The sequence below is a fragment of the Mustelus asterias genome, chromosome 6 (genome assembly GCF_964213995.1).
Source record: "Mustelus asterias chromosome 6, sMusAst1.hap1.1, whole genome shotgun sequence".
Lineage (NCBI taxonomy): Eukaryota > Metazoa > Chordata > Chondrichthyes > Carcharhiniformes > Triakidae > Mustelus > Mustelus asterias.
The window spans coordinates 38,834,823-38,860,914 of NC_135806.1; the positions used below are offsets into that span (position 1 = coordinate 38,834,823).

Sequence of the window (26,092 nt, forward strand, 5' to 3'; positions counted from 1 at the left end):
AGTCTGGAGTAATATGTACGCCAGATGCAATAAGGATGGCAGATTTCCTTCCCTAAAAGGACATTAGTGAATAATCAATGAGACTGAGATTTAACTCCTGATTTTAATTTTGAATTTAAGTAAATTTAAGATCCATCATGCTGGAATTTGAATCCTTGCACCAGGACATTAACTTGGGCCTCTGGATTACTCTTCCAATGAATTGCCAATGCACCTTTTTTCAATGGTCTGTTGCTATCTTTAACTTGAGCACCGAGCCTTTCTCTGTGGATTTTTTTCTTTTAAAAGAATGTATATTTTGAATTTTGCATTCTTTAAATTTGTTTGTTTGTCATATCTCGTGTTTCCCAATCTGTCATTGCCAATTTTCCCTCCTTCTACCAATGCAGTTTTTGTAGCTTCTTGTTATGGACACTCCTGGACATTGCGTCCAGTTCTGGTCGCCACACTACCAGAAGGACGTGGAGGCTTTGGAGAGAGTACAGAAAAGGTTTACCAGGATGTTGCCTGGTATGGAGGGTCTTGGCTATGAGGAGAGATTGGGTAAACTGGGGATGTTCTCCCTGGAAAGACAGGATGAGGGGCGACCTAATAGAGGTGTATAAAATTATGAAGGGCAGAGATAGGGTGAACAGTGGGGAGCTTTTTCCCAGGTCGGAGGAGACAAACACAAGGGGTCACAGGTTCAAGGTGAGGGGGGCAAGGTTCAATACAGATGTCAGGGGGACGTATTTTACACAGAGGGTGGTGGGGGCCTAGAATGCACTCCCAAGCAAGGTGATTGAGGCAGACACGCTGCGATCGTTTAAGACTTATCTAGATAGCTGAGAAGAGGGGTACAAACGAATGGTCTAGTTGGGCACATGAGTGACGCAGGCTTGGAGAGCCGAAGGGCCTGTTCCTGTGCTGTATTGTTCTTTGTTCTGGAGGCAGGCCCCACTGCTACAAGGTTATTTAGTCATTTCTTATTTCACAGTAGTAAATCTAAATTGTCTGTTTCCCGAGTTGATTCCTTGGCATGCTGATCTAGGAAACTCATGTACATTCCTGAACTTGCTGTCCACACTGCAACAGCAAATTTGGCTTGCCCAGCCTATGGGAAGATTGAGGACTCCCATGATACTCTTACCTGTTTTAATTTGGCCATTTGGGTTATTTGACCACTACCCAATGTGAGGTTGCTTTTAACCTGAGGGGTGTGACTACCTTCCAGAGCAAAGTATCCAGATAACTCCTTATCCCTGATACTTTGCAGCTTGAATTTGAGCTGATGTTCCTTGGGCTACAGACACACAAGTGTAGATTTGGTTATCCATGATTGAATGTTTTCCATAAACACATATGCTGTGATTCTGCCATGTCCAGCTAGCCTGCATAATGAACTTATTTAGAGTCATAGAAGTTTACAGCATGGAAACGGGCCCTTCGGTCCAACCTTTTCAAAAGTTAATTTTTAGTTTGTGATTTTAATTCTATTAGTTCATCTAGTTTAAGTTACTATGTTCATAAAGTAATAGCAAGTTAAATTTCCAGCTTGGAGACAAAACTAAAATTATAATCGCCACCTTGCTCTGTCACTCCTAGATTTTGAAGTTCCAGCTCTTGACTCGAGGCTCTCTCCCTTTGTTCAGATCTTTGCACTGGTTTTCTGACCCTGCTACCTTCAATTCACCATTTGCCCCATGATTCTTTACCTCTAATCTCTTCTATTGAAGACCAAATGAAGGATCCCTATTTGCTCACCTTTGGAGCTGGTCACAAATATAAACTATGAATCTTGCATATGTAATTTTAAATGTTTCTAATTTTTAAAAAAAATCAATTTTCATGTTACCACTTCAGCCATGTAACAACATCTTCTGTTTGCCTTTTTAAAAAACAATCACATAACAATACTTATTTTCCTTTATCAGTCATTTCTTTCTTCAAAATGATCAGTTTTTTGTTTTCCCCAAATACTTTGGATTACTGCTGAAATGTTGGTTTCCTTGGCATTTCTCTGCAGATGCTGTGTGGCCTGTACATTTTGTTAGTGTTCTTGAATGTGGTGGGGCATGAACAGGACACACTAATTTGGGGAACTATGCAAAATATGTGTGAAAACATTGAAAAGAGAATCATATCCGTGACCTCTGCTTAATCCTGTTTCTGCCAAGTCTCAAATTGGATTTGTGATTTGAGTTTAAATGAGTTGTTTACAATTTCTAAATATTTGACAATTAATACATAACATATTTGTTAATTGAAGTTTCCTTGGGGAAGTGAGCTCTCCATGAATGAATTCAACTATTTAATTTATGTTGGTTGAAAAGCGGATGTCCTCTGAAGAGCTGGAGTAGTTCAGTGGGTCACTCTCCTGAGCTGGAAGTCCCAGCTCCAAATCCCACTTCAGGAGTTGTTGCTCATTAAGGAATCTAGTCATTGGTGTAGACAAGCCAACATGAGCTGGTGTTAGTCCCAGCAGGATAAATGGTGAGGGTTAGCAGCAGGCAATGCATCTGGCTGTTTTAAGAAAAAAAGCACCTACCAAATCTAAAAATGATGGTAGCTATGAAGGAATGACTAACCAGCAAGTAACACATTTTTCTCATTAGTTTGCAAGCACTGCCAAATTCATGAAGAATACACCTCATGTGAATGAAGTATTGGATGACCAAGCAATGTTGAAGAGATGTCACAAAGAAATAATGGATCTGAAAAATCAGCTGGAAGAAGTAAGTTAAATGTTGCTTGGGAAATGTAATTCAGAATTGTTTTCTCAACATGACTTTTCCTTGAATACAAAATTCCATCAGCAGTTTTCCAAAGTTTGTCATTGAGCAGAAGAAGACAAAATTGTTCATAAATGGCCACCTCAGCAAAATAACCATTTATTGTATCTGATATTTTCAGTTACCCCTCAATTACTACCTTGCCATCTTTGAGTAATATGTTTACAGTTGATTATTTACTGGGATCTTAATTTTTTCAGACTTTAATTTGTTCCACTTCTGTCTATCTTGACTCAGTTGTGTTCTCAGCTGACTTTGAAGATGAGGTTTCAAACTCGAGATGTCACACAGTCGAGGCTTATGTTTTTGTGCAGCACTGAGTGCCATCTTGTGGATTGTTCCATCTTTTGGCTGAGATGTCAAGCCAAGGTCTAATCTGGCCTCACAGCTGGATGTAACAGCTCTTTCTATATCCCAGCCAACATTCATCCCTCTGTCCATTTTTCTAAAACATCTGGTTATTTATTTGATTGCTGTTTGAGACCTTGCTGTGGGTTAACTTGCTTTAGTCTTCTCTACATTCTCAGTGACTACACTGGGGTGGGGGGGAATGCTTTGGGACATTCTGGAAATTAAAATGTATTGCTAGTTAAATCCTTCACATTAACATGTGAATTGCTAGATTTTTTAAAAATGCACTCTATTTTCACCCTCTATCATCCTAGCAGCTGTATAATACATTAGTCAACAGGGGTATTATTTTTGTAAGACCTTTTACATTAAGGCAGCATGGTGGCCCAGTGGTTAGCACTGCTGCCTCACAGCTCCAGGGACCTGGGTTCGATTCCTGGCTCGGGTCACTGTCTGTGTGGAGTTTGTACATTCTCCGTGTCTGAGTGGATTTCCTCCAGGTGCTCTGGTTTCCTCCCACAATCCAAAGATGTGTAGGTTAGGTTGATTGGCCATACTAAATTGCCCATAGTGTCCCGGGATGTGTAGGATAGAGGGATTAGTGGGGTAAATGTATGGGGTTGTGGGGATGGGGCCTGGGGTGGGATTGTTGTCGGTGCAGACTCCAAAGAACAGTACAGCACAGGAAACAGGCCCTTCGGCCCTCCAAGCCTGTGCCGCCCATTGGCCCAACTAGACCATTCGTTTGTATCCTTCCATTCCCAGACTGCTCATGTGACTATCCAGGTAAGTCTTAAACGATGCCAGCGTGTCTGCCTCCACCACCCTACTTGGCAGTGCATTCCAGGCCCCCACCACTCTGTGTAAAAAAACGTCCCTCTGATATCTGAGTTATACCTCGCCCCTCTCACCTTGAGCCCGCGACCCCTCGTGATCATCACCTTCCCACTGTTCACCCTATCTATACCCTTCATAATTTTGTACACCTCTATTAGGTCTCCCCTCATTCTCCGTCTTTCTAGGGAGAGCAAGCCCAGTTTACCCAATCTCTCCTCATAGCTAAGACTCTCCATACCTGGCAACATCCTAGTAAACCTTCTCTGCACTCTCTCTAAAGTCTCCACGTCCTTCTGGTAGTGCGGTGACCAGAACTGGACACAGTACTCCAAATGTGGCCTAACCAGCGTTCTATACAGCTGCAACATCAGACTCCAGCTTTTATACTCTATACCCCGTCCTATAAAGGCAAGCATACCATATTCCTTCTTCACCACCTTCTCCATCTGTGCTGCCACCTTCAAGGATTTGTGGACTTGCAGACCTAGGTCCCTCTGTGTTTCTATACTCCTGATGACTCTGCCATTTATTGTATAACTCCCCTCTACATTAGTTCTTCCAAAATGCATCACTTCGCATTTATCTGGATTAAATTCCATCTGCCATTTCTCCGCCCAATTTTCCAGCCAATCTATATCCTGCTGTATTGTCCGACAATGTTCATCGCTATCCGCAAGTCCAGCCATCTTTGTGTCATCCGCAAACTATATATATCACAAATGGCAGAGGTCCCAGTACAGAGCCTTGCGGAACACCACTGGTCACAAACCTCCAGCTGGAAAAAGACCCTTCGACTGCTACCCTCTGTCTCCTGTGGCCAAGCCAGTTCTCTACCCATCTAGCCACCTCTCCTTGTATCCCATGAACCTTAACCTTCTTAACCAACCTGCCATGAGGGACTTTGTCAAATGCCTTACTGAAATCCATATAGACGACATCCATGGCCCTTCCTTTGTCAATCGTTTTTGTCACTTCCTCAAAATCTCCACCAAATTTGTAAGGCACGACCTCCCTCTTACAAAACCATGCTGTCTGTCACTAATGAGATTGTTCCGTTCTAAATGCGCATACATCCTGTCTCCATGAATCCTCTCCAACAACTTCCCTACCACGCACGTCAAGCTCACTGGCCTATAATTTCCTGGGTTATCCCAGCTACCCTTCTTAAATAACGGTACCACATTCGCTATCCTCCAATCCTCGGGGACCTCACCTGTGTCCAATGAAGAGACAAAGATTTCCGTCAGAGGCCCAGCAATTACATCTCTTGTCTCCCTGAGCAGTCTCAGATAGATACTATCAGGCCCTGGGGATTTGTCAGGTTTTTTAGGTAACATTAAAACTAACACTTCCTCCCTTGTAATGGAGATTTTCTCTAACGGGTCAACACCTCCCTCTGAGACACTCCCAGTCAACAAGTCCCTCTCCTTTGTGAATACCGATGCAAAGTATTCATGTAGGATCTCCCCTATTCCCTTGGGTTCTAAGCATAATTCCCCTCCTTTTCCCCGAGAGGTCCGACTTTTTCCCTGACAACTCTTTTGTTCCTAACATATGAATAAAATGGCTTAGGATTCTCCTTAATCCTGTCTGCCAAGAACATTTTGTGACCTCTTTTTGCCCTTCTAACTCCCTGTTTGAGTTCTTTCCTACTCTCTCTGTATTCCTCCAGAGCTGCATCTGTTTTCAGTTGCCTGGACCTAATGTACGCCTCTTTTTTCTTTTTGATCAGATCCTCAATTTCCCTGGTTATCCACGGCTCTCGAATCCTTCCTTTTTACAGGCACGTGCCTGTCCTGCAGCCTTATCAACTGTAAGGCTCGATGGGCTAAATGGCCTCCTTCTGCACTGTAGGATTTCTATGATTCTCTGGTCTCAAAAGTTCTTGCCTCTACTCCTTGATCAATGGTGTGCAACACCTTGGTGTATTGTTTCACTGAATGTGAAATAGATTTGAACAGATCTCCCAGAGTGACTTCAGAATGGCTAAAAAGGCCCTTCAACCAATGCTGTAACATAGTCCTATAAGACCCTTTATACCTTCCTGACCATGGCCCTTGGTTTATAAGGCAATACCTTAAATCAACTATTAACCCCACCCTGGCCATCCATTACTGCTCCTATGTAGTCATATCCTGCCCTCAGGAGTTGGCGTCTCCAGGTGAATGCAAACAATGGTTGTGTTTATGATGTCTTCAGGCTGGAAGGAGGCCATTCATACATTCCTGAGTAGCCATTATCTAATTTAGTTTCTGTAGATGAAATGCCTGTGGCAAACTACCAACTCGGACCTGACGTGTACGTGTGCACACGCACCCATGTGTTCCACAACACTCCTCTGTTGTTTCAGCATTGCACCCCATGAGACAAATGATTGCCCATAAGACTCCTCCATAGCCAGTATAAAAGAAACAAAAACATTGTTACATGATTAAAAGCAGCCAGTATAATATAAATACACTAATGTTAGTCTGCATTAAACCCAAACATGAGGAAAGCAGCTGTTATAGGTTTAAAGTCATCTGTTCACCCAAGATTGCTATACATGCCATATAACTAATCTTGTGTGCTGTATTCCAATTTGTTTGAAAGAAGCTATCTAGTTTGCATTTGAATCAATTATCCACTTCCGCTGACTCCCTTATGAAACATGTTCTCCAGATTTACCATCCACTTGTTTAGAATTAACTATCCCACCCTGCCTCCCCCAGGGCTGTTTCAAATAATTGAACTACAGCACTCCAACTCAAAGAAGCATAACTTGCATTTAGTGCATTTTATGTTCTCAAGGTGTTGCAAAGTATTTTACAGCTGCAAATTGTTTTCAAAGTGGAGTCACTGTGTAAATTGGGTACATTCAAGGATACTATAGTTTTGGTGCCAGAAGATTGGAGAACTGATCGTAAATAATACACCCTTGTTCAATAAGGAATATAGTTATAAACCCAGCCTCAAGATCAGCTTAACCTCGGTGGTGAAACCTTTTGAAACCATGAGTTGGGATGATGTGTACAGTCACTTGGATGTGTATGGATTGATTAAGGATAACCATGAATTAACTGAGTTTAAGGTGTACATAGACTCGCGAAAGGCCCTTGATAAAGTGCCACAACAGGCTTGTCAGCAAAGTTGAAGCTCATGGAATAAAAATGATAGTGGCAGCATGAATCTGAAGTTGGCTGAGTAACGGGAAGCAGTATGAATGGTTCTTTCAAACTGGGGGGCATGTATGGTAGGGTTTGCTGGGGGTTGGTATATATTAGTGATGTGGACTTGTGCCCATAATTTCAAAATTTGAAGATTACACAACTCTGGAGCGTAGTGGTAGACATTAAGACTGCATATACAGGCTGATAGACTGGACAGGCATGGCAGATAAGTGTGAAGTGATGCATTTTGGCAGGAAGGAAAAAATTGAGAATACAATTCTAAAGAGTATTGGTGCAGTGGAACCTGGGGGTATATGTGGATAAATTGGTAGGGGAAAGCTGTGTAAGCTTGTAATAGGGCATATAACTATAAATACAGGCTTAGATTACGAAAGCATAGAAATTCTGTTCAAGCTTCCTAACAACACTGATTCAGCCTAGACTGTGTTAATGTGTCTAATTCCGACCCACCACACTTTAGAAAGAACATGAAGGTTTTGGAGGGGATGCAGAAAGGATTGAGATTGGCTGCAAGTGTGAGGAACTTCAGTTACATGGGTAGATTGGAGCAGCTGGGGTAGTTTTCCTTGGAGAACCAATGGATAGATTTGGTGGCAGTGGTTAGCACTGCTGCCTCAATGCCAGGGACCCGGTTTGATTTCAGCCTCTGGTCACTGTGTTGAGTTTGCATATTCTCCCTGTGTCTGCATTGGTTTCCTTCGGGTGCTCCAGTTTCGTCCCACGCTCCAAAGATGTGTAGGTTAGGTTGATTGGCGATGATAAATTGTCCCTTGGTGTCAGGGGGACTAGGAGAGTATATAAGTGGGGTTACAGCGATAGGACCTGGATGAGATTGTTGGTGCAGGCTCAATGGACCAAATGGCCTCCTGCACTGTAGGTTCTATGATAGAGGTTTTCAAAATCATAGAAGCATAGTATTACATGGTCTACATCAAAGATACATTCCTCCAAGACACAAGTCCAACAGGGAAGGTGAATCAACTGTGGCTATCAAAAGTTAAAGGTTGCATTAGATCAAAGGAAGTTGCTTAAGATTGCCAAGAAGTGGTATGCTCCAGGATTGGGAGCAGTTTAAAATCCAAAGGATGACCAAGAAATAGGAAAGGAGAAAAGGGAATATGAACGCAAACTAGTAAATAACAAACTGCAAGAGCTTCTTTAGATATGTGAAAAGATAATGATTAGCAAGGGCAAACTCCCCCCCCCGCCCCCAAAATCGCTTGAGCCCTTTAGCTCCAAGAGCTAAATTGAATTTCTTGAAATCTCACTGTTTTGGCCTCAACTACATTCTGTGGTAGTGAATTCCACACATTCACCACCCTCTGGGTGAAGACATTTCTCCTCGCTTCTCTCCTAAAAAGGTTTACCCTTTAACCTCTAACCTCAAACTATGACCCCCTAGTTCTGGACTCCCCCATCATTGGGAACATACTTTCTGAATCTACCCTGTCTAATCCTATTAGAATTTTGTAAGTTTCTGAGATCCCCTCTCACTCTTCTAAACTCCAGTGAATATAATCCTAACCAATTTAGTATCCTCATATGACATCTGCCATTCCAGGAATCAGCCTGGTAAACCTTTGCTCTACTCCCTCTATAGCAAGGATGTCCTTCCTCAGATAAGGATGCCAAAACTGCACACAATATTCCAAGTGTGGCCTCACCGACACTTTGTACAATTGCAGTAAAACATCCCTATCCTTATATTCAAATCCTCTCGCTATGAAAGCCAACATACCATTTGCCACCTTTACTGCCTGCTGTATCTGTGCACTTACTTTCAGTGACTGATGCACAAGGACTCCAAGGTCTCATTGAGTATCCGCCTCTCCCAATTTACACACATTCAAGTAATCTGTCTTCCTATTATTGCTACCAATGTGGATAACCTCACATTGTACTGCATCTGCCATGCAGGTACCTACACACTCAGCCTGTCCAAATCACGCTGAAGCATCTCTGCATCCTTCTCCGAGCTCACCCTCACATCCAACTTTGTATCGTCTGTAAATTTGGAGATAATGCATTCAGTTTCCTCTTCCAAATCACTCATAATGTGAACAGTTAGTGCAGAACCTCACTAGTCGCTGACTACCAATCAGAAAAAGACCCATTTATGCCAACTCTTTGCTTCCTATCTGCTAACCAGCTTGCTATCCATCTCAAGACACTACCTGTAATCCCATATGCTTTAACATTAGCCTGTTATGTGAGACCTTGTCAAAAGCCTTCTGAAAGTCTAAACCACATCCACTTGTTCTCCTCGGTCAACTCTACTAGTTACATCCTCAAATTTCCAAGACTCATCAAGCATGATTTCCCTTTTGTAGATCCATGCTGACTGTCTGATTATACCACTTTGCCTTCCAAATGCCGAGTTATGAAATCCTTGTTAATAGACTCTAGCAACTTCCCCAGTACTATAGTTCCCTGTTTTCTCTCTACCTCTTTGAATAGCAGGCTTATATTAGGTACTCTCCATTCTGTAGGAACTAGTCCAGAATCCAAAGAATTTTGGAAAATAACCACCAATGGCTCTACTATTTCCAGGGCCACTTCCTTAAATACTCTGGACTAATTAGGACCTGGAGATTTATTTGCCTTCAGTCCCATCAATTTCCCCAAAACCATTTCTCTACTAATGCTGATTTCCTTCAGCTCCTCACTAAAACATGTTTCTCTCAGCACTTCTGGCACATTATTCATCTCTTTTGTAAAGACTGAAGCAAAGTCCAAATTTAATTCCTCAGCCATTTCTTTATTGCCCATTATGAATTCTCCTATCATAGATAGAATAGAAACCCTACAGTGCAGAAGGAGGCCATTCGGCCCATCAAGTCTGCACCGACCACAATCCCACCCAGGCCCTACCCCCACATACTTTACCCGCTAATCCCTCTAACCTACACATCCCAGGACTCTAAGGGGCAATTTTTTTTTTTAACCTGGCCAATCAACCTAACCCGCACATCTTTGGACTGTGGGAGGAAACCGGAGCACCCGGAGGAAACCCACGCAGACACGAGGAGAATGTGCAAACTCCACACAGACAGTGACCCGAGCCGGGAATCGAACCCGGGACCCTGGAGCTGTGAAGCAGCAGTGCTAACCACTGTGCTACCGTGCCGCCCTGTTTCTGATTGTAAGGGGCCTTCATTCGTTTTGGTCAACCTTTTTCTCTCTACATAGAAACTTTTACAGTCAGTCTTTATGTCCCCTGCTAGCTTACTTTCATTCTCTTTTTTCCTGCTTAATCAATTCCTTGGTCCTCCTTTGCTAAATTTTAAACTATTCCAAATCCTCAGGCCTATTGCTTTTTTCTTGCCAATGTGTATGCTTCTTCCTTGAATCTGATACTATCTCTAATTAATTTCCATTGTTTGGCCACAATTCCCTTGCCACTTTTGTGCCAAATAAGAATAAACAACTTCTAGCATTCACCTATTCATTCTTTAAATGCCTGACATTGCCTGTCCATGGTCTTTCCTTTCAGTAATATTTCCGAGTCCGTCATGGCCCATTCATGCCTCATACCGTCATAGTTACCTTTTATTGAGATTCAGGACCCTGGTTTCAGAATCAACTACATCACTATCCACCTTGACACAGAATTCTGCCATATTATGGTCACTTGTTCCCAAGGGTTCTCTCTCAACTAGATTGCCAGCTAATCCTTTCTTATTGCACAACACCCATTCCAAGATGGCCTGCTCCCTTGGTTCCTCAATGTATTGCTCCAGAAAACCATCCCATATGCACTCTAGAAATTCCTCCTCTATTGTACTGTGACTAATTTGACTCCCAATCTATATGCAGATTAAAGTTGTCCATAATCACAGATGTTCCTTTGACACATGCATCTCTGATTCCCTGTCTAATGCTTTTCTTAGCACCACAGTTTGGTCTGTATACCACCCCACCAATGTTTTTTGCCCCTTGTTGTTTCTTAACCCGACCCATACAGATTCCACATCTATGCTAATATCTTTCCTCAATAGTGTATCAATATCATCTTTAATCAACAATGCAACTCCTCCATTCCTCCCCAAACACTGAATAGTCCTCGATGTTTATTTCCCATCCTTGGAGCCACGTCTCCATAATGCCAACTACATCATCCCCCTTTACATCTATCTGTGCAACTAATTCATCCATTTTGTTTTGAATGCTCCGAGCAAGGTGCAAAACCTTAAGGTGGGCACTTTTTAAAGTTTCTTTTCCAGTTCATATTATTTTTTACTCTGGCCCTTGATTTCTCTGCCTATCGCTCTCCTTATTCTACTTTCTGTTTTCCTCTTGTTATTAATATCCCCGCTCTGAATCCTTGCAAAGGTTCTCATCCCCTGCCCTATTAGTTTAAACCGTCCAACCACTCAAGTACCCTCCCAAGGATATCAGTCCCAATCCTGCCTAGGTGTAACCCATCCAGTTTATACAGGTCTCGCCTCCTCCAGAACCAATCCCAATGCCCTAGGATTCTGAAACCTTCCCCCTTTCACCATCTTTTCAGATCATGAGGTGTCTGGACAGCAACTGTTCCTATTGACAAAAGGGTCAAGATTCAGAGGGCATATTGATTGGCGAGAGGGCAGAGGCACATAAAGAAATACTGTTTTACTGTGCAAGTGGTTAGGAGTGGGAATACACTATGATGGAGGCAGTTTCAATAATAGCTTGCCAGAGGGAATTGGGTCCATGAGGGGGCAAGGCAATGGATTGGGACCAGGTGAGTTGCATTCTGGGAGCTGACATAGATACAAATGAGTCAATGGCCTCATTCTGTGCTGAAACCATTCTATAAATTCTAAATGTGATATGCAGAAAACTTCTCTGAAACCTGAATGAGATGAATGACCAGTCTATTTTGGAATGTAGATTGAGGGATTATGTCCCTCGTCTGGGACCATGGTTTAATATCTCTCCTGAAAGATCTTTTTTTTTCCAGACGCCATGGTCTACATTGAAGGCAATTTTACAGATAGGCTCTTAATTTGTAATTTGATTTTCTAAATGTGCAGCAGTGCAGTATCTTGCTGATATTCCAAACATTTGCTGGATAGTTGATACTGAAGAAGGTTGTGACAAATTGCAGAAGAACATTGTTAAACCTGCAGAATGGGCACATAATTGGCAAATGACAAACACAAATTTTGAGATGGTATGTCTTCGTAGAGTAGGAGGTTTTGTCATGCAGTGAGTAGCGTCCCTGCCTGAGCCAGAAGCTCCAGGTTCAAATCCCAGTCCGGGACAAGATGGCCAAGGAAGATCCGTTCATAATGGGATCAAAACAGGTTGAATGTGTCAAAGGCACCACATGATGTGGAGTGGCACCAGCCCCTGGTGACAAACTAGTGACCTATTTTGGGAATTACTGGCAATGGAAACAGGCAAAAGTCTGCCTTCGTGCAGCTACATGTGCGGGAAGAGAATTGGAAAGACCACCTTCATAGGAAGAATATTTAAATTACTTGGAATGCGCAGGTTTCAGTGAGGTAGAGGTGAAGAGGGATCTTGGAAAACAAATAGACCAATCACTAAAAGTGGCACCTAAATTAGCAAAGCCGTTTAAAAGAAAAAAGCAAACCACACATCAGGCTATACTTCTAGAGGAATAGAATTGTAAAGTAGGGAAGTTACGCTGAATCTGTATCAAACCTTGGTTAGATCACGTGTAGAATACTAGGTGCAGTTCAAGTTGCCTTATTGTAAAATGGATATAGGGATACTGAGAATGTTGCAGAGAAAATTCAAATGATACCAGAAATGTGTGGGTGTACAAATGAGGACAGAAATGCCAGGTGGGTTCTTTGCCTTGAAAAAAATCTAAGACTGAGGAGTGACCTAAGAGGTATTTAAAATTCAAAGCTTTTGATTGGATGGAGAGAATATTACCTCTTTGAGCAGAGAATATCTTGGGACCGTTGATTATAAGGTAGTTATCAAGAAATGTCTTTATCCAAAGAATGGTGAGGATATGGAATTTCAACCAGAGGGGGTAGTTGAAGTGAATGGGCTTGATGCATTTAAGGGAAAGCTTCTCAAGAATGAGACAAGGGAATGGAGGAATTATCACAGCTTTAGACAATGAAACATAGGAGCTCAAATGGTTGGTGCCAATGGTATGTTTCTGTGCCATACATTTTGTGTAATACTTCCTATCCTTTGTCCCCTAATTATCAAGTGGCGGCAGAAATCGCACCCCAAAAATTCTCTTTCAGTAATGCTTTTAGTTTTAAAATTGGCCATTATATCTTTTGCTTGCAGCCTCTTGCATTAGAGCAACTTCCTGATGCCCAGTGCAGTTTTACTACTTGTCCCTCAACATGCATGTAATAAAGGGATAGTATGGTTGTACTTTATTTCCACCATGTTTGCTTCTTTAAGCTTCCTTTCACTTGTGGTTTTTCCATTCATTTCCCTCGTGCTTGTATATTTTAAATTCTGTGGGAGAGTGGTGGGGAATAATGATGCCACGTGCTGAGCTCAAGTTGGCTAGCGTCTTGTTGGCCTAATGTGTCCAATTGTTCTCCATTCGTAGCATTGGGAAGCTGTGACATTGCAACCATTTGCAGCTTGTGGCAATTTTCTACTTGGTATGTTGGCAATATCCTGTTTCTCGCATTAAATGTATTCCTTCATTTGACACTTAGTAAGGAAGCATTCGTGGAAACACAAAATAGGAGCAGGAGTAGGCCTTTCGGGTCCGCCCGGCCATTCCATAGAATAGAATCCCTACCATGCAGGAGGCCAGTCTGCACTGACTATCTGAAAGAACCTTACTCTACCCTGTAACTCTGCGCACATTTACCATGGCTAATCCACCTAACCTACACTTTTGGATGGTAGGAGGAAACCGGAGCACCCAGAAGAAACCCCCACAGACATGGGGAAAGCATGCAAACTCCACACATTCCCAAGTTTGGAATTGAACCTGGGTCTCTGGTGCCATGAGGCAGCAGTGCTAACCACTCCACCACCACCATGCTGCCCTAATTCATTATGATCATGGCTGATCATCCACCTCAATAGCCTGATCCCACCGTAACATATCTTTGATTCCCTCTGCCGAATGAGTTACATCTAACTCCTTAAACATGCAATGTTTTGACTTCAACAGCTTTCTGTGATAATGAATTCCACAGGCTCACTACTCTAGAAATTTCTCCTCATCTTAGTCCTTGAGGGTCTACCCCATATCCTTAGATTGTGACCCCTGGTTCTGGACACCTCTACAATTGGGAACATACTTCCTACGTCAATCCTGTCTAGCCCTGTTAGAATTTTATAGGGTTCTGAGATCCTCCCCCTTCTCCCCCACCCCCCCATCACCTCAACCCCAGTGGCAGGGAGAAAAGATGAGCTAAGATCACAACCAGGTCAGCCATGATCTTGAATAGTGGAGCAGGCTCAACTATGGCCTAATCCTATTCCTTATTTTGTGTAGTAAGTTGTAAAGTACTTTTTTATTGCACAGCTTACTTCAGATAATCGTGTTCAGGCAAAGGAGAAAGCTCAACTGTTGTCAGAAAAACATATGCTTCAAACAGAACATGAACAGAAAATAACGAATTTGACAAGAATGCTCGTCAGAGTTTCAACTGATGAAGATCAAGAAATGAAGGCAAGTCCATTTTTTTTCAAACCAACTGTCTTGTATTTAACACAGCTTGAATGAGATTGGTTTCTGTGCATAACTTCAGAAGACCAATTCAAGGGAATTATTTTTTTGGGGAGGTGGTGAGTTCTGTTCTTAGCACACTGAAGAAATTAAGAGCTTTGTTAATGTGAAGGATGCCATGAACTTTGAACAAAATGCATGGTTCACATCCCTGTCAATGCCCAGGGCTTTACTAGTCAATCCAGCTTTGATGGTTGTCACATACAGATTGTAATGGTAGGGGGAGTTGGTTATTCAGATTCCTGGTTACTTGACCATTGCATTAATATTCTGTCTCATACTACTCAAGAAGTTTATTGGATAGTTTTTGACTGGACGGCAATTTTTCCACCTGTTTTAACTATAAATAATGAAAGGTGCCAAGTTCCACTAAAGCATGCAGACTTGTGACAGGTCAATTATAATTCGTCCAATTAGAAAATGAGCGCTGTTAAGGAAGGAAACAGGACATTTTGAGTCCTTAATGAATGATATTGTTGGTACTATCTCCACGAACAATGAGTTCTAAGGATGGAAAAAGAAACTGACTGGGAAGGAAATGGGTTGAGTAGAGGCAAATTGGGTGAAGAAAGTAGGAAAACCTGTCTCTAGCAACTATTGACTAATGTAGAGATGAGACTTTCCTTTTTCTGGCCAAAAGTTGAGTAGTGTTGTGGGAGATCTTGTCATTACAAAGGTTACTCGAGCTGTTGACTGCCAGCTCTAACTTAATGCAGCAAGATTTATTTGCAATTAATGTGCAAATGAAGCAGTTTCTTTAAATTCATGTAAAGGGTGAGTTGTTTTTGGAGGCCATTGTTAGAGTATTGTAAATTGTCTAATACTTGCAGCAATTTCTGTTCATAGAGTATTTCTTTGTCACAATTTGCTGGGTAATTGAAGTATTAATAATGTACATTTAACACGCCGTTATTTTGGAAACTAATTCTGACTCATGTTTAAATAACGTGCAGCTTGTTAAAATTTCAACTTTCAACTATAGAACTGCATTACTATGTACTGCAAAGTGACTATAGTGAAATGGTAAAAGGTAAACTGGCCCTTAGGAGCTCTTGAGGAATAGGTGGGTCTAATATTCCTGAGAGAAAATAATTTTATTGATTGAAGTTGGGATTAAGTACAGCTCAGTCGTACTGGATACAATTTGGCTGAAAGCAGGGGCCAAGAAGGAGGTTTTTGGTTTCATTGACTAACTGAAGAAATGATGCGCATCAGGGAAAAAAGGATGGAGTCACTAATCACATCGTCAACTCCTGCCGCCTCTATTGCAAAGTTGTTTAGCCACAAAGATGCAATCCAGTGAATGGTGTGCAATGCAAGGACAGCCCTGGGGCTAGCTGATGAGTAAGTGGATGTTTTGGCAGAAGCAATTCATTTAAAAATCAATTGTACCAAACAATTTACATCTGTATATTTCTAAATTCTTAAACTATGCAGCTGTCTGGAAGTTTGAGATTTGTTTGAAGTCACTTTTCATGTACTTTTTAATACTCTTTTACTAAATAATCTTTTCTAATATTTTATTCCTATTTATACACCTGATTGTGGTTTTCGACCCTGAACCTTCGCCCATACGCAATTTAAGATTTAAAACTTCTCACCTTAAAATAAGTTAACCCTGAAATAAATAAATAACCAGAATTTAAAGATAAAGACACAGGTTTCCATGTTGTCTTTCCCACGTAGAAAATGTATACTGCATGTGTGCTATCTCTAACTGCGCAGGGTTTGCTGTGATTTGCAGGATACAATAACTCCTGACTAGTGTTTTGCAGTACCTGTACACTTTGAGTCAGAGCTGAGCAGAAATTGTCCCAGGAAAGTGATGACACTTGAACAATTAGTCACAATCTTAAATTAAAAATGGTGCAAGTGCTACCATGTTGGTCAGGAAATATTTTATCATTAAATCCACAATCATACATTAGGCAGTCTGAAGAAAAAACTAAGGCCCAGTATTAATGTTTCTGGTAGTCATAGTGCCAGGTTAACTTGTAGGCAAAATCCACATTAAAAGGAAATGAGGTTAATTAACCTGTGGATAGTGCACCAGCATCAAAGGAGGACCCAGTTGATAGTCCAAACATTAGAAATAAAGTATTTGAATTATACTGGTGCATAGAGGTATTGCTGGTCTCACCGGTGACAATGAAGGTGGTGCATAAGATTCCTGTCCTTTCATCTCCAAAGGATGCTCAGGCTGTTGATTGCTTTGAAAAGCACTTTGAGCTGCAAAATATGAAGTTGATAGGTGTGGCTGCTTCAGCTCGCCATGCAGCTGCAGGAATATGTTGAGGAAAGAGGCTACCAGGCAGAGTAGGTTTTCAATGCAGATAAAACTTGCCTATTCTGGAAGGAAATGCCAAATTAGACCTGCACATCGAAAGAAGAAAGGACAGGTCCTGGTTTTAAAGCAGCAAAGGACAGGCTGACATTTCCACTGTGCCAATGTGGCTGGTTTTAAATGTAAACCACTGCTGGTTTATAGGTCAGAAAACCCTTGACTTTTAAAGGAAAAAGTAAATCTGCCAGTACTTTTGGAAAGCTCACAGCAAAGTCCAGGTTATAGCAGTAGTACTTGAAGAATAGTTTGCCAATTGCTTTCTGCTGAGGTCATCGCTTGTCTGAGGAAAATGGAACTGTCTTTCAGGTCCAAATAACAAAAATGTATTTGGGCATCCACACTACAAGAACTATCCAACTTGACATTTTTGTTTTATCCCCAAATATGACCCCTCTCTTATCCAGTCAATGGACCAGGGATCATTGCCTCATTCAAGGCTTACTACATCCAACAAAGTTTCAACCACATTATTCATCTTATGGAGGCAGACCCTTCAACCACAGTCCATCGTTACTGGAAGGAATTTCACATCCTCATAGGCATAATTAAGCACATGGACAAAGAGCTTCAATCATAAATGCTGGCTGGAAAAAAATAATTCGGCCTGAGGCTGTGAATGTTTTTTCATTGTGGATGCTGAAGTGGCTAGGATTGTTGACTAGGCAAAACAAGTTGGAGGGGAGGGGTTTGATGACCTGACCGCAGATGGTGTGGATGAGTTGTTTCAATCAAGAGGAACTCCAGTAAAAAAAAAAAATTGGTTGAACTGATGAAATTAAATGAAACTGAGCAGTAAGAAGAGCCTAACAAGGCTCAGTTCATAAACCAAGATGGTGGCAAATGCCAAACAGCAGGTTAGAAAAGCCACTAGGCATCAGATCATGATACAACCGTGGAAAGAAGCATTGTTTTGTGGAGTTACTGACAGTACAATTGCTCATTTACAAAGAACTTTACAAGCAGTCAACAATAACATTGTTCTTTTTATCCACATTGAATTCTACATCAGCCACGTCACCCTCTACCATCACTCAAGTACTGTAATTTATATATGATTTACATATTTTGCTTTGTTTTCTTATCAAACAATTTGAGGTAAAATGGTCTTGAATTTAGTCAACATCGTTTTTAACCTCTTTAAAAAGATTAAATTTTGGAATGGCTGGAACTTATCTAAAGCATTCCCATTATAAAATGTTTGCCACTCATAATATTGCAGGAATATAACCCCACAAAAGTGGAACTTTACTGTGAGTTTGACAGTAGAAGTAGACAGTTGAACATGAAGCAGACAACAGGTGGATTTAAGCTCCAGTCACAGCTACACCTGATCCAGTTGAATAGTGGTCTAATACTTGCAGTCCATTGGGACCACTCCAAAATTCCTTAGAATCTAGAATGGTCTTGGTGAAATAGAAGCTAACAAATGTAACACTGCTATTGAAGAAAGGAAAGAGAAACGGAACTAGAGGCTGGTTAACAAAGTTTGTCACAAAATCTGAAGTTTATTAAATAAGTCTTGGTTTGATCAGTCATAGTCAGTGGTTTTATGAAAGGGAAATGTTGGCAAATATACTGAGTTTTTGAGAATGTTACTAATAGGGTGGATAAATGGGAAACCAGTACATGTAACGCACTTGGATTTCCAAAAGACATTTAACAAGGTGCCAGGCATAACTTTAACATCCAAGATAAAGGTTCGTGGAGTTTCGTTGGAAATAGAAAAAAATAGAGAGATAATGGGTTTTGAACTAGATATGGAAGAATGAACGGGAGAGTCTGTTAACAGGTGGAAGGCTGAAGCAATTAAATGACAAAAGGATCAGGATGCAGAATAAAAGAAGATGGTATTGGGACAAGTAAAGAAGGTTTAATGATTACACACAAGATTGTGTGCAGCTTTGGTCTCTTTCCTAAGGATATACTGCTGTACAGGGAGTGCAATGGAGGTTCACCAGACTAATCCCTGTGATGGCAAGATTGTCATATGAGGAGATTAAGGGAACTGAAATCGGATTCTCTAGGGCTTTGAAGGATGAGAGATGATAAAACTTAGACAATTCATACAGGGTAGATATGGCTAGGGTACTTCTCTTGGCTGGCAAGTCTAGCCTTCAAGCCAAGTCAGAGCAGGTCTGGAGTACTGGATGAATAAAGACATAAGGGAATAATTCCGAGTTAGAGGCATACGTTTAGACAGTACAGGAGTGCTGAGAGAGATGATGAGAGAAAATACAAAGACCAGAAAAGAAGACAAAGCTCAAGTATGAAATTAAATTTCCAAGTAACCTAAAACCATAGCAAAAGATTTTACAGGCACATCAATTCGAAACAGGAAGGCTATGATGGCAATCGGACTATTAAGTGGGAAATAGGATATTGAGACTTGGGTTTTTTTACTTGAGAGAAGACTTGTGGTGACCGAGCTCTTTATCCATTCTATTAAAACCTTTTCATAATTTTAGAGAATGTCTTCCCCTGTGGAGAAGAGCACAACTAGTAGTTTGAGGTAATCGTTAAGAAATGCAATAGGCAATTTAGGAACAATTTTTTTTCACCAGAATGGTGAGAATGTGGACCACACGACCACAGGAAATGGTTGAAGTGACATTTAAAGTGAAACTAGATAAGAGTTTGAGAAGAGCATATATGGTTCCTGATAGATTTAAATTAAGATGAAAGGATGCTCAAATCAATCATAAACAGCAGCATGGACCACTTGGGCTGAACAGCCTCCTGCCAGGTAATCTTGTATTCTGGGCTGGACACTACTTTGTAGGGAAGATGTATTGATCTTGCATTTTCACTAAAATTATGCTGAGGCTTCAGGGTTATTACAAGTGCAGGTTGTATAACATGACCTGTATTCCTTTGAATTTATAAGGGTCAAGGAGTGACTTTAAATGAGGCATCTAAACTGACACCAATTTCACAGGGTGGATGCAAACAGAATATTTTCTCTAATTGAAAACCAAATGCAAAGGGGCACAATCTCAATCCGATCTGGGCCATTCAGGAATGAAATCAGAAAAACATCGTAAATCTGGAATTCTCACTCGTGCACAGAAATGGCTCAAGGCTGAACGGTTGATGCATGGTCTGATAACTTAACTGAACTTGCTCGGTCATTTTCAATAACTGAACCTGCTTTTAACCCATAAGTACTATGACACAGAATTTCTTTTTTGTTGTAGTGGGTTTTATGGAGCCAATAAGTCAGAATTTTGGGAATGAATTTACAAAATACTCATTGGAAGCTAATGTAGGAGGATTGATGAAAAGAGAATAAGAAATTGAGTTGTATGTGCTGTCAGGACTGGATGAAGAGAGGCTTGGTACATTTTAACAAACAATACAATATCTGTCCACATTTGTTTTTAGGCCAGAAGAAAGAGGAGGGTTACCTGGGCTCCTGGAAAACTGCAAGCTAGCTTAGACTCTTCTAACAAAATGAAAAAGTTGGATAAAATCTGTCAAGAGCAAGATGAAGGCAAGTTCACCTAAATAAGCAACTCTACTTTGAGACGCATTCTAAGGTCTTTTTCATAAATCAGTTGTGACTGATCTTCTAAATTGAATTGCGACTTAATCTGAAAGCTATGATGCAAGGTAGATATTATGATTATTGGTTAATGTAGACCCTCTTGGGTCATAGGACCAATAGCAATTTATGTTCAAAAGTTGGAGTGAAGATTAGCCCTTCAGTGCTGTATACTGAATACTATACATTTTGTGCATCACACAAAGGAATATTTCTTAAAGCACCTACAAGGAGGAGAAAAATAAATGAGGCACAGTCTGAATCAGAAGGAAGTTACTGTGATCATTAAAATGAGGAAACAAAACATGACTGAAGGGAAGGGTTTTGAAAGCAAGGACACTTATTTTTCATATACATATTTGGTTAAGATCCCTGTCAAAACCAAAAAACAAATCAAATTTACCAAATTACCCCAGAAAGAAAAATGGACATGACTTCACTTTTACTAAACCAAAATGAGCCTGTTAATTTGATGTAAACTATAACTTTTTTATCTCTCTGATCCACTTGGCATATATGCATCACATTTGTCTGACAGCTGAATTTCCACAAGTTTAATCCCTCTTCCTTCCCTTCACACAGGGTTTAGCTACTAGTTGCAATCTAACAGCAGCTTTTATCCACCTGAGTTCCAAGGGTACAATTTTCACTAATACACTCTTGGACAACTCCAAGATTTGGCCTTTTCCAGAATTTTTTCTGTTTCTGCCCAAAGTTGGTCACCTGACCCTTGTATTCTACTCGAGGTCACGTGTTCACACTTGGACATTGCAGACACCAACTCAGAGTGCAAAACACAATTGCTTCGTATATGGATGATGGGTAGGCTGGCAGTGTGCCATAAGTGATTGTGCTCCACGGCAAAGAGGTGACGACCAGCAGGGGTCAGAGGGGTGTCCCATGACGATCAATGCAGAACATGGCTGTGCTGGCAACATTGTTCACCTTGCTTGCCTGAGGTTGCAAATTCACAACCTGCAGAGTTCCTCACAGGAGACACATTGTTCTCAATCTTGTTAAACTTGATGATGGGGCTAAAATGAGTGTGAACAAAGAACAGGAACAGGCCCTTTGGCCCACCAAGCCTGCGCTGATAACATTGTCCTACTTAGACCAACCACCTGTATCCCACTATACCCTGCCTGATCATGTGCCTATCCAGATAAGTCTTAAATGTTGCTAACATATCTGCCTCAACCACCTCACTTGGCAGTGCACTCCAGGCCCCCACCACCTTCTGTGTATTTTTTAAACCCCCCAACCACCTTGAACTTGTGTCCCTTTGTGATTGTCATTTCAGCCCTGGGAAAAAGCTTCCAACCATTCACCTTATCCATGCCCCTCCTAATTTTATAAACTTCTATCAGGCCACCCCTCAGTCTCTTCCTTTCCAGTGAGAACAATCCCAGTTTATTCAATCTCTCTCCATAGCTAATACCACCTCCATACCAGGCAACATCCTGGTAAACCTTTTCTGTAGTCCCTCCAAAACCACCACGTCCTCTGGTAGTGTGACCACCAGAATTGGATACTATTCCAAATGTGGCCTAACCAATGTTTTAGAACATAGAACAGTACAGCACAGAACAGGCCCTTCGGCCTACGATGTTGGGCCGAGCTTTATCTGAAACCAAGATCAAGCTATCCCACTCCCTATCATCCTGGTGTGCTCCATGTGCCTATCCAATAGCCGCTTAAATGTTTCTAAAGTGTCTGACTCCACTATCACTGCAGGCAGTCCATTCCACACCCCAACCACTCTCTGCGTAAAGAACCTACCTCTGATATCCGTCCTGTATCTCCCACCACGAACCCTATAGTTATGCCCCCTTGTAATAGCTCCATCCACCCGAGGAAATAGTCTTTGAACGTTCACTCTATCTATCCCCTTCATCATTTTATACACCTCTATTAAGTCTCCCCTCAGCCTCCTCCGCTCCAGAGAGAACAGCCCTAGCTCCCTCAACCTTTCCTCATATGACCTACCCTCCAAACCAGGCAGCATCCTGGTAAATCTCCTCTGCACTCTTTCCAGCGCTTCCACATCCTTCTTATAGTGAGGTGACCAGAACTGCACACAATATTCCAAATGTGGTCTCACCAAGGTCCTGTACAGTTGCAGCATAACCCCATGGCTCTTAAACTCCAACCCCCTGTTAATAAAAGCTAACACACTATAGGCCTTCTTCACAGCTCTATCCACTTGAGTGGCAACCTTTAGAGATCTGTGGATATGGACCCCAAGATCTCTCTGTTCCTCCACAGTCTTCAGAACCCTACCTTTGACCCTGTAATCCACATTTAAATTAGTCCTACCAAAATGAATCACCTCACATTTATCAGGGTTAAACTCCATTTGCCATTTTTCAGCCCAGCTTTGCATCCTATCTATGTCTCTTTGCAGCCTACAACAGCCCTCCACCTCATCCACTACTCCACCAATCTTGGTGTCATCAGCAAATTTACTGATCCACCCTTCAGCCCCCTCCTCTAAGTCATTAATAAAAATCACAAATAGCAGAGGACCAAGCACCGATCCCTGCGGCACTCCGCTAGCAACCTGCCTCCAATCCGAAAATTTTCCATCCACCACCACCCTCTGTCTTCGATCAGATAGCCAGTTACCTATCCAATCGGCCAACTTTCCCTCTATCCCACACCTCCTTACTTTCATCATAAGCCGACCATGGGGGGCCTTATCAAACGCCTTACTAAAATCTATGTATATGACATCAACTGCCCTACCTTCATCAACACACTTAGTTACCACCTCAAAAAATTCTATCAAATTTGTGAGGCACGACTTGCCCTTCACGAATCCGTGCTGACTATCCCGGATTAATCCGCATCTTTTTAAATGGTCATAAATCCCATCCCTAAGGACCTTTTCCATCAATTTACCAACCACCGAAGTAAGACTAACCGGTCTATAATTACCAGGGTCATTTCTATTCCCTTTCTTAAACAGAGGAACAACATTCGCCACTCTCCAGTCCTCTGGCACCATCCCCGTGGACAGTGAGGACCCAAAGATCAAAGCCAAAGGCTCTGCAATCTCATCCCTTGCCTCCCAAAGAATCCTAGGATATATTTCACCAGGCCCAGGGGACTTATCGACCTTCAGTTTATTCAAAACTGCCAGTACATCCTCCCTCCGAACATCTATTTCCTCCAGCCTATTAGCCTGTAACACCTTCTCTTCCTGAAAAACATGGCCCCTCTCCTTGGTGAACACTGAAGGAAAGTATTCATTCATTACCTTGCCTATCTCTACTGACTCCATACACAAGTTTCAACCAAATCTAACACTTGGCCCGGTTCATTTCCCAGTACCAAATCCAATGTGGCCTCGCCTCTTGTCGGCCTATCCACATATTGTGTCAGGAAACCTTCCTGCACACACTGCACAAAAACTGCCCCATCCGAACTATTTGACCTACAAAGGTTCCAATCGATATTTGGAAAGTTAAAGTCCCCCATGACAACTACCCTGTGACCCCCACACCTATCCATAATCTGCTTAGCAATTTCTTGCTCCACATCTCTATTACTATTTGGGGGCCTATAGTAAACTCCTAACAACGTGACCACTCCTTTCCTATTTCTAACTTCAGCCCATATTACCTCTGTGTGCAGATCCCCCTCGAAGTGCCTTTCCACAGCTGTTAAACTATCCTTGATTAACAATGCTACTCCTCCACCTCTTTTACCAGCTTCCCTACACTTACTGAAACATCTGTACCCCGGAACGCCCAACAACCATTCCTGTCCTTGTTCTACCCACGTCTCCGTAATGGCCACAACATCGTAGTCCCAAGTACCAATCCACGCCCCAAGTTCATCTACCTTGTTCCGGATGCTCCTTGCATTGAAGTAGACACACTTCAACCCACCTTCCTGTCTACCGGTACCCACCCTTGACCCTGATACCTTCCCCAATACCTCACCACCCTCAACACTGACTTCTGGACTACAACTCCTTTTCCCACTCCCCTGACAAATTAGTTTAAACCCCCCTGAAGAGCCGTATCAAATTTCCCTCCCAGGATATTGGTGCCCCTCTGGTTCAGGTGCACCCCGTCCTGTTTGTACAGGTCCCACCTTCCCCAGAATGTGTTCCAATTATCCACATATCTGAAACCCTCCCTCCTACACCATCCCTGCAACCACATGTTTAACTGCACTCTCTCCCTGTTCCTCAACTCGCTATCACGTGGCACCGGTAACGTACCAGAGATGACCACATGTTTTGTCTTGGCTCTCAGCTTCCAGCCCAGCTCCCGAAATTCCTGTTTTAAATCCCCGTCCCTTCTCTTATCTATGTTGTTGGTACCAATGTGTACCACGACTTGTGACTGTTTCCCCTCCCCCCTAAGAATCCGGAAGACACGGTCCGAGACGTCATGGACCCTGGCATCCGGTAGGCAACATATCATCCTCGAGTCTCTTGCTGCCAGTTTTATATAACATAATTTGTCAACTTTTATACTCTATGCCCTAGCTGATGAAGACAAGCATGTCATATGCTTTCTTCACCACCTTTTCCACATGTGCTGCCACTTTGAAGGATCTGTGAACAAAGAACAATACAGCACAGAAACAGGCCCATCGGCCCTCCAAGCCTGCGCCGCTCATGTGCCCACTAGACCATTCTTTTGTATCCCTCTATTCCCAGTCTGTTCATGTGGCTATCTAGATAAGTCTTAAACGATCCCAGCGTGTCCGCCTCCATCACCTTGCTTGGCAGCGCATTCCAGGCCCCCACCACCCTCTATGTAAAATACGTCCCCCTGACATCTGTGTTGAACCTTGCCCCCCTCACCTTGAACCCGTGACCCCTTGTGTTTGTCACCTCCGACCTGGGAAAAAGCTTCCCACTGTTCACTCTATCTATGCCCTTCACAATTTTATACACCTCTATTAGGTCGCCCCCTCATCCTCCGTCTTTCCAGGGAGAACAACCCCAGTTTACCCAATCTCTCCTTATAGCTAAGGCCCTCCATATCAGGCAACATTCTGGTAAACCTTCTCTGTACTCTCTCCAAAGCCTCCACGTCCTTCTGGTAGTGTGGCGACCAGAACTGGACGCAGTATTCCAAATGTGGCCTAACCATCGTTCTATACAGCTGCAACATCATATGCCAACTTTTATATTCTATGCCCCATCCAATAAAGGCAAGCATGCCATATGCCTTCTTGACCACTCTCTCCACCTGTGCTGCCACCTTACAGACCTCCAACCGGAAAAATACCCCTCCACTGCTACCCTCTGTCTTCTATGGCTAACACAGTAAGAAGTCCAACAGGTTTATTTGGTAGCAAATACCATAAGCTTTCGGAGCACTGCTCCTTCGTCAGATGGAGTGGAAATGTGCACTCAAACAGTGCAAACAGACACAA

At 42.2% G+C, this 26,092-nt stretch overlaps 1 protein-coding gene across 1 annotated transcript in view; it reads left to right on the top strand.

Moving 5' to 3' along the window:
- The window catches only part of cenpe (centromere protein E), a 122,317-nt gene that overhangs the window by 24,762 nt on the left and 71,463 nt on the right, over window positions 1-26,092 (top strand). The window contains exons 12-14 of the mRNA XM_078215352.1: window positions 2,595-2,714; window positions 14,604-14,750; window positions 20,533-20,641. Coding sequence (XP_078071478.1) covers window positions 2,595-2,714; window positions 14,604-14,750; window positions 20,533-20,641 — 376 coding nt within the window. The remainder of the gene's footprint in view (window positions 1-2,594; window positions 2,715-14,603; window positions 14,751-20,532; window positions 20,642-26,092) is intronic.